The 14,409-nt window shown below is 47.2% G+C and overlaps 2 protein-coding genes across 2 annotated transcripts in view; both read left to right on the forward strand.

Moving 5' to 3' along the window:
• LOC136172659 (heme transporter FLVCR2-like) overlaps positions 1–14,240 on the forward strand; it is a 28,004-nt gene extending 13,764 nt beyond the window's left edge. The window contains exons 5-13 of the mRNA XM_065942048.1: positions 5,299–5,402; positions 8,345–8,455; positions 9,563–9,668; positions 9,819–9,930; positions 10,506–10,548; positions 10,942–11,000; positions 11,939–12,090; positions 12,229–12,279; positions 14,058–14,240. Of these exons, the coding sequence (XP_065798120.1) occupies positions 5,299–5,402; positions 8,345–8,455; positions 9,563–9,668; positions 9,819–9,930; positions 10,506–10,548; positions 10,942–11,000; positions 11,939–12,090; positions 12,229–12,279; positions 14,058–14,135 (816 nt within the window). The 3' untranslated portion in view covers positions 14,136–14,240. The remainder of the gene's footprint in view (positions 1–5,298; positions 5,403–8,344; positions 8,456–9,562; positions 9,669–9,818; positions 9,931–10,505; positions 10,549–10,941; positions 11,001–11,938; positions 12,091–12,228; positions 12,280–14,057) is intronic.
• TTLL5 (tubulin tyrosine ligase like 5) overlaps positions 1–14,409 on the forward strand; it is a 404,612-nt gene that overhangs the window by 66,817 nt on the left and 323,386 nt on the right. The gene's annotated exons all lie outside the window — the stretch shown is intronic.

The following is a 14,409-nucleotide window of genomic DNA, read 5'->3' on the forward strand; positions in this document are numbered from 1 at the left end:
TCAAGGGTCTCATGCTTGTGGGAGAGTGGGCCACTGTGCATGAGTGTTCGTGTTGGAGGTGGACAGATCTGTATTCAAATCCTACCTCTGCACTTAATCAAGGCCTCATGACCTTGGGCTAGTGGGCTAATCTCACTGTGCCTCAATGTCTTCACCTGTAAAATGGGGGATATTGATTCCTAACCTTATGGTGGAGAATTAGGAGAATTAAATGAGATGATGATATTAATCAAATTAACAAAGATCAAACACAAAGAACAAATATTAAAAGCAGCAAGGGAGAAACAACAAATAACACACAAAGGGATTCCCATAAGGATAACAGCTGATCTATCAATAGAAACCCTCCAGGCCAGAAGGGAATGGCAGGACATACTTAAGGTAATGAAAGAGAATAACCTACAACCTAGATTACTGTACCCAGCAAGGATCTCATTCAGATATGAAGGAGAATTCAAAAGCTTTACAGACAAGCAAAAGCTGAGAGAATTCAGCACTGCCAAACCAGCTCTTCAACAAATGCTAAAGGATCTTCTCTAGACAGGAAATGCAGAAAGGTTGTATAAACGTGAACCCAAAACAACAAAGTAAATGGCAACGGGACCACACCTATCAATAATTACCTTAAATGTAAATGGGTTGAATGCCCCAACCAAAAGACAAAGATTGGCTGAATGGATACAAGAACAAGACCCCTATATATGCTGTCTACAAGAGACCCACCTCAAAACAAGAGACACATACAGACTAAAAGTGAAGGACTGGAAAAAAATATTTCATGCAAACGGAGACCAAAAAAAGCAGGAGTCGCAATACTCATATCAGATAAAATAGACCTTCAAATAAAGGATGTGAAAAGAGACAAAGAAGGACACTACATAATGATCAAAGGATCCATCCAAGAAGAGGATATAACAATTATAAATATATATGCACCTAACATAGGAGCACCACAATATGTACAGCAAATGCTAATGAGTATGAAAGAGGAAATTAATAGTAACACAATAATAGTGGGAGACTTTAATACCCCACTCACAACTATGGATAGATCAACTAAACAGAAAATTAACAAGGAAACACAAACCTTAAAGGACACAATGGACCAGCTAGACCTAATTGATATCTGTAGGACATTTCACCCCAAAACAGTCAACTACACCTTTTTCTCAAGTGCACACGGAACCTTCTCCAGAATAGATCACATCCTGGGCCACAAATCTGGTCTTGGAAAATTAAAAAAAAATTGAAATCATTCCAGTCATCTTTTCTGATCACAGTGCAGTAAGATTAGATCTCAACTACAGGAAAAAAAAATTGTTAAAAATTCAAACATATGGAGGCTAAATAACACACTTCTGAATAACCAACAAGTCATAGAAGAAATCAAAAAAGAAATCAAAATATGCATAGCAATGAATGAAAATGAAAACACAACAACCCCAAACCTATGGGACACTGTAAAAGCAGTGCTAAGGGGAAGGTTCATAGCATTACAGGCTTACATCAAGAAACAAGAAAAAAGCCAAATAAATAACCCAACCCTACACCTAAAGCAATTAGAGAAGGAAGAAATGAAGAACCCCAGGGTTAGTAGAAGGAAAGAAAACTTAAAAATTAGGGCAGAAATAAATGCAAAAGAAACTAAAGAGACCATAGCAAAAATCAACAAAGCTAAAAGCTGGTTTTTTGAAAAAATAAACAAAATTGACAAACCATTAGCAAGACTCATTAAGAAACAAAGAGAGAAGAACCAAATTAACAAAATTAGAAATGAAAATGGAGAGATCACAACAGACAACACTGAAATACAAAGGATCATAAGAGACTACTACCAGCAGCTCTATGCCAATAAAATGGACAACTTGGATGAAATGGACAAATTCTTAGAAAAGTATAACTTTCCAAAACTGAACCAGGAAGAAATAGAAGATCTTAACAGAGCCATCACAAGCAAGGAAATCGAAACCATAATCAGAAATCTGCCAGCAAACAAAAGCCCAGGACCTGATGGCTTCACAGCTGAATTCTACCAAAAATTTAAAGAAGAGTTAACACCTATCTTACTCAAACTCTTCCAGAAAATTGCAGAAGAAGGTAAACTTCCAAACTCATTCTATGAGGCCACCATCACCCTAATTCCAAAACCAGACAAAGATGCCACGAAAAAAGAAAACTACAGGCCAATATCACTGATGAACATAGATGCAAAAATCCTTAACAAAATTCTAGCAAACAGAATCCAACAACATATTAAAAAAATCATACACCATGACCAAGTGGGCTTTATCCCAGGAATGCAAGGATTCTTTAATATCTGCAAATCAATCAATGTAATACACCACATTAACAAATTGAAAGATAAAAACCATATGATTATCTCAATAGATGCAGAGAAAGCCTTTGACAAATTTGAACACTCATTTATGATTAAAACTCTCCAGAAAGCAGGAATAGAAGGAACATACCTCAACATAATAAAAGCCATATATGACAAACCCACAGCAAGCATCACCCTCAATGGTGAAAAATTGAAAGCATTTTCCCTGAAATCAGGAACAAGACAAGGATGCCCACTCTCACCACTACTATTCAACATAGTATTGGAAGTTTTGGCCACAGCAATCAGAGCAGAAAAAGAAGTAAAAGGAATCCAGATAGGAAAAGAAGAATTGAAACTCTCGCTGTTTGCAGATGACATGATCCTCTACATAGAAAACCCTAAAGACTCTACCAGAAAATTACTAGAGCTAATCAATGAATATAGTAAAGTTGCAGGGTATAAAATTAACACAGCGAAATCCCTTGCATTCCTATACACTAACAATGAAAAAACAGAAAGAGAAATTAAGGAAACAATACCATTCACCATTGCAACAAAAAGAATAAAATACTTAGGAGTACATCTACCTAAGGAAACAAAAGACCTATACATAGAAAACTATAAAACATTGATGAAAGAAATCAAAGAGGACGCAAACAGATGGAGAAACATACCGTGTTCATGGATTGGAAGAATCAATATTGCAAAATGGCTATTCTACCCAAAGCAATCTATAGATTCAATGCAATCCCTATCAAGCTACCAACGGTATTTTTCACAGAACTAGAACAAATAATTTCACAATTTGTATGGAAATACAAAAAACCTCGAATAGCCAAAGTAATCTTGAGAAAGAAGAATGGAACTGGAGGGATCAACCTGCCTGACTTCAGACTCTACTACAAAGCCACAGTCATCAAGACAGTATGGTACTGGCACAAAGACAGAAATATAGACCAATGGAACGGAATAGAAAGCCCAGAGATAAATCCACGAACCTATGGACACCTTATCTTTGACAAAGGAGGCAAGGATATACAATGGAAAAAAGACAACCTCTTCAACAAGTGGTGCTGGGAAAACTGGTCAACCACTTGTAAAAGAATGAAACTAGAACACTTTCTAACACCATACACAAAAATAAACTCAAAATGGATTAAATATCTAAATGTAAGACCAGAAACTATAAAACTCCTAGAGGAGAACATAGGCAAAACACTCTCCGACATGAATCACAGCAAGATCCTCTATGACCCACCTTTCAGAATATTGGAAATAAAAGCAAAAATAAACAAATGGGACCTAATGAAAATTAAAAGCTTTTGCACAACAAAGGAAACTATAAGCAAGGTGAAAAGACAGCCCTCAGATTGGGAGAAAATAATAGCAAATGAAGCAACAGACAAAGGATTAATCTCAAAAATATACAAGCAACTCCTGCAGCTCAATTCCAGAAAAATAAACGACCCAATCAAAAAATGGGCCAAAGAACTAAACAGACATTTCTCCAAAGAAGACATACAGATGGTTAACAAACACATGAAAAGATGCTCAACATCACTCATTATCAGAGAAATGCAAATCAAAACTACAATGAGATACTATTACACGCCAGTCAGGATGGCTGCTATCCAAAAGTCTACAAGCAATAAATGCTGGAGAGGGTGTGGAGAAAAGGGAACCCTCTTATACTGTTGGTGGGAATGCAAACTAGTACAGCCACTATGGAAAACAGTGTGGAGATTTCTTAAAAAACTGGAAATAGAACTGCCATATGACCCAGCAATCCCACTGCTGGGCATATACACACTGAGGAAACCAGATCTGAAAGAGACACGTGCACCCCAATGTTCATCGCAGCACTGTTTATAATAGCCAGGACATGGAAGCAGCCTAGATGCCCATCAACAGACGAATGGATAAGGAAGCTGTGGTACATATACACCATGGAATATTACTCAGCCATTAAAAAGAATTCATTTGAATCAGTTTTAATGAGATGGATGAAACTGGAGCCCATTATACAGAGTGAAGTAAGCCAGAAAGATAAAGATCATTACAGCATACTAACACATATATATAGAATTTAGAAAGATGGTAATGATGACCCTATATGCAAAACAGAAAAAGAGACACAGATGTACAGAACAGACTTTTGGACTCTGTGGGAGAAGGCGAGGGTGGGATGTTTCGAGGGAACAGCATGTATATTATCTATGGTGAAACAGACCACCGGCCCAGGTGGGATGCATGAGACAGGTGCTCAGGCCTGGTGCACTGGGAGGACCCAGGGGAATCGGGTGGGGGAGGGAGGTGGGAGGGGGGGATCGGGATGGGGAATACATGTAACTCCATGGCTGATTCATGTCAGTGTATGACAAAACCCACTGCAATGTTGCGAAGTAATTAGTCTCCAACTAATAAAAATAATTGAAAAAAAAATAATAAAGACATAGGAAAATGTAAAAAAAAAATAATAATAAAAAAATAAATGAGATGATGATATAAAAATCCCCAGCATGGTGTCTGGCTTCTAAAAACAAAAACACTTTAAATATATATAATTATTATCTTTCTATCCCTTTAGTACTGATAGCTGGGAAAAAATCTATGAAATATTTGGATATATATACAGTTATTCCATCTTAGAGATGGGAATAATGACAAAGATTTCCTATAAAGATTATATTTTTAAAAATTTATCTAAAAGTGGTTCTAGGATAGAATTTATTTTCCCCCAGGATTCAGTATGATCCAGACACATCCAGGGTTATATTATGTTGGGAGGAGCAATTATTCTAGGATTCTGTCCCCACTGGCAGCTTCTTATAGGTCATCTCATTCTAATACTTTCTGAGAACTAGCTCTAATGGTACCTCAGTTACTTGCTTTTACCCCTTTGCCTGCTGGTGACTGCTCCCCATCAGATGTCTTGTTCCATCCTTGAGTGATCCTTGGGGCTGTGGTTTTTCCAGGGGGAAGGTGTGATAGTTGGAAGAATCGGCCTGACCATTGCCATTGCAGGAATGCTTGGGACTGTGATCTCAAGCATCTGGCTGGATAGGAGCAAAACCTACAAGTAAGTGACTCTTCCTCTTAGACTGAATTGGAGACCATGTTTTGAAATGACATGTTCATTAGGAACATGGCTCCAAGGATGTGATTGCAGCAGCTGGGGTCTGAGTGGTCAAGGAGAAAGTTCAAAGATACCTTCTTGGAGGCTCAGTTTCCTCATTTATAAAATGAAGGAAGCAGTGCCTGCCCTCTGGGGACTGTAGGAATATTAGAGACAGAGGACATCAGGCCTGTCTGAGTTCCACCCCAAGTAGATCACGGAAGGAGCAGAGGAAGGAGAAAAGAAACATGGGAAAGGATCAGCAGTTAGACGTGTGCGGAAAGGCCAAAGAGTGGGGATGAGAAGGTGGTTCCATTGCCAGGTTTCCATGGCTCCCTCATGGACCCCATGGAGTTCACCAGGGTGCTCTGTGCTTCCAACAGTTTTCAGTGTATTACCTTGCAATTGCTACCACGTCATTGGTAAATACTGTGATATGGTTTTAGTCCTGATTGCCCAGTGCATTTCTAAGAGCCACTAAGATTTTAGTGGATTGCAGGCTAAACCAGGATACTTACTAAAAACACAGATCCCTGGGTTCCACACCTCATGGATGTCAATTCAGTAGGGGAGTCTGCATTTAGAAACCAAACCGGATGCCTTGATTCGGTAGCCAGCCTTGGAGAAAGTGCTCTGAAAACAGAGGCTCAACTTGAGTGTGTCCTGTGCTCTGCATCCGCTGGGTGCTCAGTTAATGCGGCTCAGTGGGGCAGCTGCCTGGGCTGTCCTGCGCTGGGCAGGGCAGTATTCTGGGCTGCTTTGTCAAGGCCTCCAAAGTTCCCAGTGTCTGGAGGCGACAGACAGCGGCAGACCTGTTCTCTGCACACAAACCCGCTTCTGTGAGGCTCTGGTCAGACCAGGGCTTCCTCTGGCTGCCCTCATCAAATGCCAATTGAGGCCCTCCCTGGGGATGTGGCTGCCTGGCCGGACACAAGGAGGAGCCCGGCTGGACCTAATCACTACTGGTGGAGCCGGGCTGCAGCCTCATTTCTGCCATATGCTGGTTGCTGGTTTCAGGCAGTGAGGACTGGCCTCCCTTGAACTGGGGAATAGCAGCATCTCTTTTCCGGGCTTGCTCTGTGGCAACAGAAAGGAGGGATTGGAATGTTTGCTGGGCCAGGATGTGGGCAGTCAGATGATTCAGATGAACCAGAAAAGAGAGTGAAAAGACAGTGAAAGGGCTGGGAGGACACTGTAGAGTCTAGCTGACACTGGTTGCTAGTGTCCTTTGATGTCTGCATCCTGCAGTCAGCATGGACATTCTTTCTGCTCCACTACTTGGGCAGAGAAAGGGTGGGGGAGCTCTGTCATCTGGGCATTTTGGTGCCTGTTTCTTCTCCCTGAGGCTCCTGGGTGTGTCTCCTTTGGTTTGGAGATGGAAATTGGATGGTCAGGTCCATTTATGTCTGGCTGAGGCTACAGATAGTTTTGTAGACAGGCTAGTGGTTTAAGAAGAAGCTGTGTGTAAAGAAATATGGCAAAAGGTGAGCTTGTGGGGTCAGCAAGGGAGATGGGTGCCCATGTGGCTGGGTTCTGCAGCAGGAGGGCCTGTATGCGGGGAGCAGGGAGAGAAGAGATGGAGGCCCTCTGACCTCAGCAGCTGCTTTGAAGACCCAGGAGGGAGGGATGTCCTGCAGAGGCTGTTGCTCTTTTCCAAAGACCAACAGGGTGTTAGTATTCCTGTGTGGGAGAGTAGAAAGAGCACAGATCTCCAATCCCAGCTCTGGGTTCATACCTTAGCTATGCATTTACTGCGTGGGTGACTTTGGACGTGTAACCTGAGTCTCACGTTTCCTCTTTGGTCACATTCAGGATAGCTGTACAGACTTTTCTTGCACACCTTTTGTAAGAGTTGAATGAAATACTAACTGCATGTAAAGGGCTCAACACAATTCCTGGCATTCAATCATTGCAGTATCAGTTTGACATAAGCACAGTATACACCTGCTGGCCCCACTATGTTTCTGGCTTCAGCAGAGATGAGGGAAGGCTCTGAGCTTTCATGGTCTGAGTCCTGATGCTCGTGGCCACAGTGCCCAAGGAGATGCCGAGCCCCTGACCTCAGTCAGGAGGACGGGGAGAGGGTGGCGGTCCCAGTGCAGGAGTCAGGACCGCAGTAGTCCTGGGTGGGCCACCTGGGGGGAGAGGTGCGTGCAGGGGCACGAGCAGGGTGAACCCGGGAGAGAAACCAGCCCTGCAGGGCCTTCGGAGGGGCCAGCGGAGGGACACGCGCCGGGAGTGGGCGCAGCTTTCTCCCTCGGGCTTTGGAGTCAAGGGCTCGTTCAGGGCTGGAGAATGTTCTCTCCGCTGCACTGTCAGGAGTGGAGCAGTTCAGATTCAGCAGGGAGAGCTGGGCTGCACGTGTGGTAACAGGAAGGACCCGGAGACGACAGAGACTCACAGTCAGGTCCCTGCCCGGCGTTGTCCGGGGGACGGGGGGGCGATGCAGACAAGCAGAACGGGCTTCTGGGGTTGTCTGCGTGCCACCGCCACCTGACCACAGCTGATGTGTGTCCCATTTTCTTTTTTTGGGGGGGTGGGGAGGAGAAGGAGACAAAAGAGCTGTGCCCTTCTTTTATGTAGGTAGAATGTGTCAAGTCCAGGTGCAGAGAGATCTGGTTGAGAGGGGTCTAGAGCAGAACACACATGCCTCAAGATGGCTTCATACTGTCCTGGTCTGACCCTTGGTAGCTCTGAGCACAAGAACTATTTGTGTGAGCATGGGTCTTCTGTCCACTAACCACATAGACACAGTGTTCATGTGAGTAGATGTCCCAGCACACAGCAGAGGACCTGACATATAGTAGGTGCCTGAAGGATGGAAGGGAGGGAGGCTGGGAGGGAGGAAGGAAAGATCCTGGTGAAGTCTGCGGGCCGTCACTTAGAACCTTCGCCTCTCTTTGTAGGGAGACCACCCTGGTACTCTACATCATGACTCTGGTGGGCATGGCAGGGTACACAGGGACCTTGAACCTGGGACACCTGTGGATAGTATACATCACTGCGGGGATAATTGGGTAAGTTTCACCTCTCACCTGCTTTAACTGGAAAGCACCACCACATGGCTCCTAGAGCTCTGACCTCCTAGGAAGCAATAGGAATCCCTCTGCTGCCTCTCACTGACCTCCAGAAAAATGGAAATGGTGGCCAGAGGTCATGTTCACTTGTAGATTTCAGAAGGCTCCCTGGGGCTTCCAGGCCCATCCATGCTGATGAGATGGACCGTGTCCTTCACAAATCTCTAGGAGGCTAGGAAATGTCTTGTCTATATGAGCTCTGCCTGGGACAACAAGGGGTCACAGAAAGCACACAGGTCTGGGAATCAGAAAGGGTGGATCCTAATGTCAGTTATGCCGGGGACTATCTAAAACCACAGGCATGTCACATAACTGCTCTGAGACCCAGAAGATAAGAGTGGCCTGCCATATGTATGCAGTAGTTAGAAGTAATGAGAGTGATTACAGATGTGAAAGCAGCAGAAAGTGTGGTGCAGATGTCAGATCACAGAACTGGCCGTCTGTCATTTTCTAGACCTGTTATGTGAATAAGATCCTGTCCACAGGGCTCTCTGCTCATTGTCACCTCCTAATTATTTTCCTGTGGGCCATACATGAGTGTGTGTGTGTGTGTGTGTGTGTGTGAGAGAGAGAGAGAGAGAGAGAGAGAGATAGAGAGATAGAGATTGAGTCCTTAGCTGGTGCCTCTCCGGAGGACACTCAAGACTCCGAGGCCCTCCTCTTGAGTCCAAGAGAGCCATGGAGAGGCTGGTCAATATCCAGGACTTCCCCTGCCAGCCCAGGGCTGTGTACCCATCACACAGCAGGTCTCAACTGAGGGCTGAACACTCCAGGCGGACCAACCCCTCCTATAAATGCTGACCCTGTCTAAACTGATGGTCGGATGCAGAAGGAACAGGGCTCCCCAAAGGGCCCCTGAGAAAAGAGCCTCAGCTTCTTTCTGGCCTGCAAGGGCCCCTGTTTCCTTGGCCTGCCTGATTTTCAAGGGCCTGGAATGTTTTGATGGGAAGAAAGAAAGCAGGCAAAGTCGTTGTATGGAGGAGATGGGCTCCTATCCTCCTTGCTCTGAAGTCCTCCATTACCTTGTTTCTGTGATCTGCTCGTCAGCTTCTCTGTAACTGGCTATCTCACTCTGGGATTTGAGTTTGCCGTGGAGCTGACATACCCGGAATCTGAAGTTGTGTCGTCTGGCCTCCTCAACGTATCTGCCCAGGTAGGCCTCTCGTTGGGTGGTGGCCTTGAAGCCATGGGTCCTTGTTCCCTCCCGGGCTCGGCGGGTGCTGGGGCTGCATACGGACAGCTCAGCTCCCCTGTGGACTGCTTGACTGGACCCTTGGTTCCAGTCTTCTCCGTGCCTCTGCAGGTATTCGGGATCATCTTCACCATCTCCCAGGGCCAGATCATGGACAACTACGGAACCATACCTGGGAACATCTTCCTGTGTGTCTTTCTGACCCTTGGAGCAGTGCTCACTGGTGAGTCGGGGCCTCAGGACAAAGTGATGCTCTGACTGTGCCTGAGTTTATGCTGTTGGCAGATTCAGACCTCAGTGTCCTGATTGATCACACAGATCTGGAACTCTGGTGCAGAGGTGCAAAGTGGAGGGCTCATGAGGAACTATCTTTGGGAGGCATGAGCATGGGCTTTGCCACCACCCCACCCCCAAAAGACCCTTTTGGAACCCTGCACTGTGACACTGACCTCCATAGCTCTTTGACCTTGGGCAAGTGGACCGACCTCTGGGAGCCCCACTTTCCTAATTTGTAGATTGGAGATTGCTGTGAGGACTGGAGCACCGTGTGCAAACTCCCTGCAAATATCAGGGGTCTATGCATGGAGGCCAGCGTCATCACTGGCTTCTTCCTGTCTGGCACAGCAGTGGTCCCCCAGGCTCTGTCAAGGTGGCTGATGGAACCTCCAGATCCCTGGAAGATCTGAAGGAGGTGGGATACTCGTGACCCTTAGGAGAGTTAAGAGCTCCCTCTTGTGGGTGAGCTTGACCATTGCTCTGCTTGATAACTTGCCCTTCTTTGTCATCCCTTGATCTTAGCATTCATTAAGGCAGATCTCCGGAGGCAGAGGCTCCTGAAAATGTGAGTATGTGGGAGCTGCCGGGGGAGATGTGGCGCAGACTTTGCTGAGACTGTGGCCTTGGGGGGAGACAGGGGGAGCGCCCGGAGGACCGGTGGCTGTGAGAGCAGCTCAGCGTCACACACGTGGAGACAAAGGGCTTCCTCCGTGGGGCTCAGCCCCGCTTTTCTGCTGCCCTCTCCGGGTTTTTCTCCCACTTCCTTCCCTGCACCTGGCCTCCCTGCTCTGGTCCCCAGAGCTGGTCCCTGTGTCACAGTCTGCCGAGCAACACCCACCCCGGGGTCCTGAGACAAGTCCCGAGGTCCCGGCTCCTCTCCTCTCATCTTCGGATGGGTGACTGGGGAGGAAGGCTGGGGCTGGCTCCACCACCCCGTCATGGCCGTGGTGGTCTCCAGGCCGTGGCGCTCCTGGCATGTGACTGCCCCTCAGACCGAGCTAGGGGACGGAGAGACCGGTGGGTTGCCAGCAGGGCTCTAATAGGTCAAGTCGGGAAGCAGGCGCTGGTGGTGAAAGGGGAGAGGACCAGGAGTTTGATCTAGGACAGAAGAGTGCTTCCCAGTTGCTCTAATGGGCTGTGGAGTATTTTAATCAAACTGCTAGGTTTCAAGTCTGAGTCAGGATGGAAGGAATTTTCAGCTCTAAGAAGGAGCATAGTAGGATATATTCCTTTAAAAACAGAAAAAAAGACCTAAAGCTTATTGCAGAGGTAATACATGTTTCTTTGTAAAATAACTTTAAAAAATATGGAAAAGTGTAAAATTTTAATGGTCACCTGTAATAGCATCAGTTAGAGATGAGGTACTGTTATTTTTGCATTTCTTATATATGTCTGTGTCCACATATAATAGTGTACATGGCTGTATTTTTAAACAGAAATGGAACCTTGTCCTATGTGCTTTTTTTTTTTACTTGTTGCCAGCGTTTTATCAGGTCATTTCTTACAATGCACTTTACCCCCAACTTGCAGCATACCTTTAATGACTGCACAAGGTCCTAATAACTGCACATGGATAAACACGATTTAATAGTTTTCTTGTCCAGGAATATTTTGCTTTTAAACAATACTGTGATCAATGTCCCAGAAGCTGAATCTTTGGGCATGTTCTTCAGCAACGTATTTCCTTGAGTAACGGGTCAGTGGTCATGCCCACTTTTAAGACTTTGATATGTATTACTCAGCTGTCCTCTAGAAAGATACTGTCAACACTACTTCCTTACATTGCTCTCAGAGTATGTGAGGTCAAAACTGACGTATTTACCAGTTTGAAAAATCTTTGCCAATTTCCACGAGAAAAATTGAATCTGAAACTGGTATATTTACGCCTTTTGATGATGGGATGCTCATCTTTAGGTCTTTGTTTGTCCTCTGATCTCACGCTTTGGAGTTGGCAGGTGGCAGCAGGGAGCAGGTGGGGGCAGGCGCCTGGGACAGGACGTTCAGTGGGGACACAGGGCAAGGCCGAGACAGGAGCGGTCTCCTCAGGAGCCTGCGTGAACCCTGGCATCACCCCTGTGGAGATGGCCTGGTCCCTGTGTCATCCATTGTGAGCCTGGGTAAAAGATGCCTGTGATAACAGGATGGATTCTAGTAAAAATGTGTCAATTTGAAATGTGACCCATTGTGTGAAGTGATACAAATTTTGCTATGTTTACTTCATAATCTGTTTCCCTTTCAGATTTAGGGAAATGGAAGTCATAGGTGGCTGATATTTGCAGCAACCAGAGGTAACTTAGTAAGTAACATTTTAGTCATTTCCTTGTGTTTCCTGTGGCTACACTGTGCCTTGGGCTTTCTACCCTGCTTGTTTCCTTTCGAGAGTCTGACAACCTTTCTACACCACTGCCCCCCCAGCCCCACATCTCCATGTACACATTTTCATTTCCTCCTGTTGCTACCTAGGTCGCCCCACACTTCGCTGTCTTACAGGCAGATCCTTGTCCCCGGGGACCAGGTTTGTTACCCGGTAGGCGGTGAGCGCTCAGTCTGTCCGTGGGGACTGTGGGAAGCAGCACGGGTCGGACCAGGAGGCCAGCGGGTGCAGGCGCTCACGGTGCTGTGCTGGATACTCCCCATGTGTCCGCACCTCCCTCCCTCCTGGGAGGCCTGGGACGGGGGTCAGAGTCACGCGGGGCTGGTCCCAGGGAAGTCAGGGCTGTCAGGGGCGTCGTGAAGGAGTCATTTCCCCCACCGAGGTGGCGGGCGTGAGTGGCACCTGCAGGCCATCCCAGGACTTCAGTCTCAGCGCCAGGGGAAGACAGGATAGGTATGTATCGGGCCAGAGCTGCGCTTTCTGATGAGTGAGGTGGGTCACTGGCTGAAAGGGCCAGAACTTCCAGTGGGTCAGGACTGATGCTGATGATGACAATCTGTCTTTGGGTTTCCATTTTTCTTCCAGTTGGTAGTTCTCAGCCCCAGAGACACTAAGGCCTATTTAACTGTGACTTCAAGGTGATGGCGCTGAAGGAGGCGAGTGTGTGTGCATGAGTGTGTCGAGACAGGAGGTGGCATGAGTGGTTGAAGTCGGCTGCTGGCTCCTGAGTGAGGGCTTCTCAGGGCTGAGGCCGAGCTGGTGCCAACAAGTTAGCAAGATGGAGAACTGGACGCTGGATCTCCCGCTGTTGCCTCTGCCACGGGCTGCCCTGGGGGTCGTGGCGGGTGAAATGCCGTTTGTCCAGCTGATGTGGCCTGCATGTGCTCCGCCAGCCTCGAAGGTCAGAGCTGTGTGGGGCTCAGCCTGTGCTGGAGGCCTTGTTGGGAACGAGATGAGCCCCTGAGAGAAGAAGCAAAGTGCTCCTAAAAAGCAGACAAACGCCCAAGGTGGCAGTCAGCACCTAGGAACCTCAGAGCATAATCTCCAGGGCATATTTAAATCCCACCCAGCTAACAAGTGTGACCCTGAATGCCTTCTAATTCTGTGCCATCGTCCCCAAGAAATCTGATGACAAACTGACCCAGAGTCTCTTTTTCTATGGGGAAAAGATATTCACATATAAAGGCTCTTTTTCTATGGGGAAACAACATTAATATATACATACTTTGAGCCATACTGCACACTGTCTTTATAACAGTTCTTTGCTGCATCTGTTCCACACACGTGGTAACCATATTCCTCACCTGGGGGCTGCTCCTGACCGGGGGTAGTCAGCACTCCTGAGGGGGGTGCAGACCTGGCCCTTCCACAGGCATGCGGGGGTCCATCCAGGTGGGGTGAGGCTGTCAGAAGGGGAGGAGGGTGACGGGTGGCACTCACAGTGAGATGGTCCCTGGAGGCTGTGGTGTCCCAGAAGGCTGGCCTTTTCGCTCCTCCTTCACTCTGTCGTGATGGTGTGTGTCGGGGGAGCACTGTGTGTGAGCGGAGCCTCTGTCCTCGTCCTTGTTCACTGTCGGGGATGCTGAGTGCCTGGGGCTCTGGTTTTCCCCGGGATTCCAGACGCATGGGCAGGCAGATACTCAGCAGGGTGGAGTCCCTGCCTCATCACCCCAAGGGCTCTCCCCTTGTCTGTCTTGTAGAAACCCCAGGAAGGGGAGGAGGCGGAGGACAGCAACAGCAGCAAAGCCCCCACCACTGTCCGGGAGGAGCATTTCTGAGAGAGGGTGGAGGAATGACTCGGGGGACTCGGACCACCCCCACCTCTTCAGCCAGCCCAGCTCTGCCTGCCAGCCCCATGGCCTTCACCCGAGCAGCTTCCGGGGGAACTGGGAGTAACACCTCTGTCTTAAAGGACAGAGCCTCTGCCTCCTGGAACCCACTCCAGAGTGTGCCCCGTCTCCGTGGGGGAGATGCCCTTTCCAGCACACAGGTGGGGGCCCTGCCTTCCCCCTGCAGGTTCTGGGAGCTGGGGAGGCAGAGAGAAGCCTGGAG

This window comes from Muntiacus reevesi, chromosome 7, assembly GCF_963930625.1.
Source record: "Muntiacus reevesi chromosome 7, mMunRee1.1, whole genome shotgun sequence".
NCBI lineage: Eukaryota > Metazoa > Chordata > Mammalia > Artiodactyla > Cervidae > Muntiacus > Muntiacus reevesi.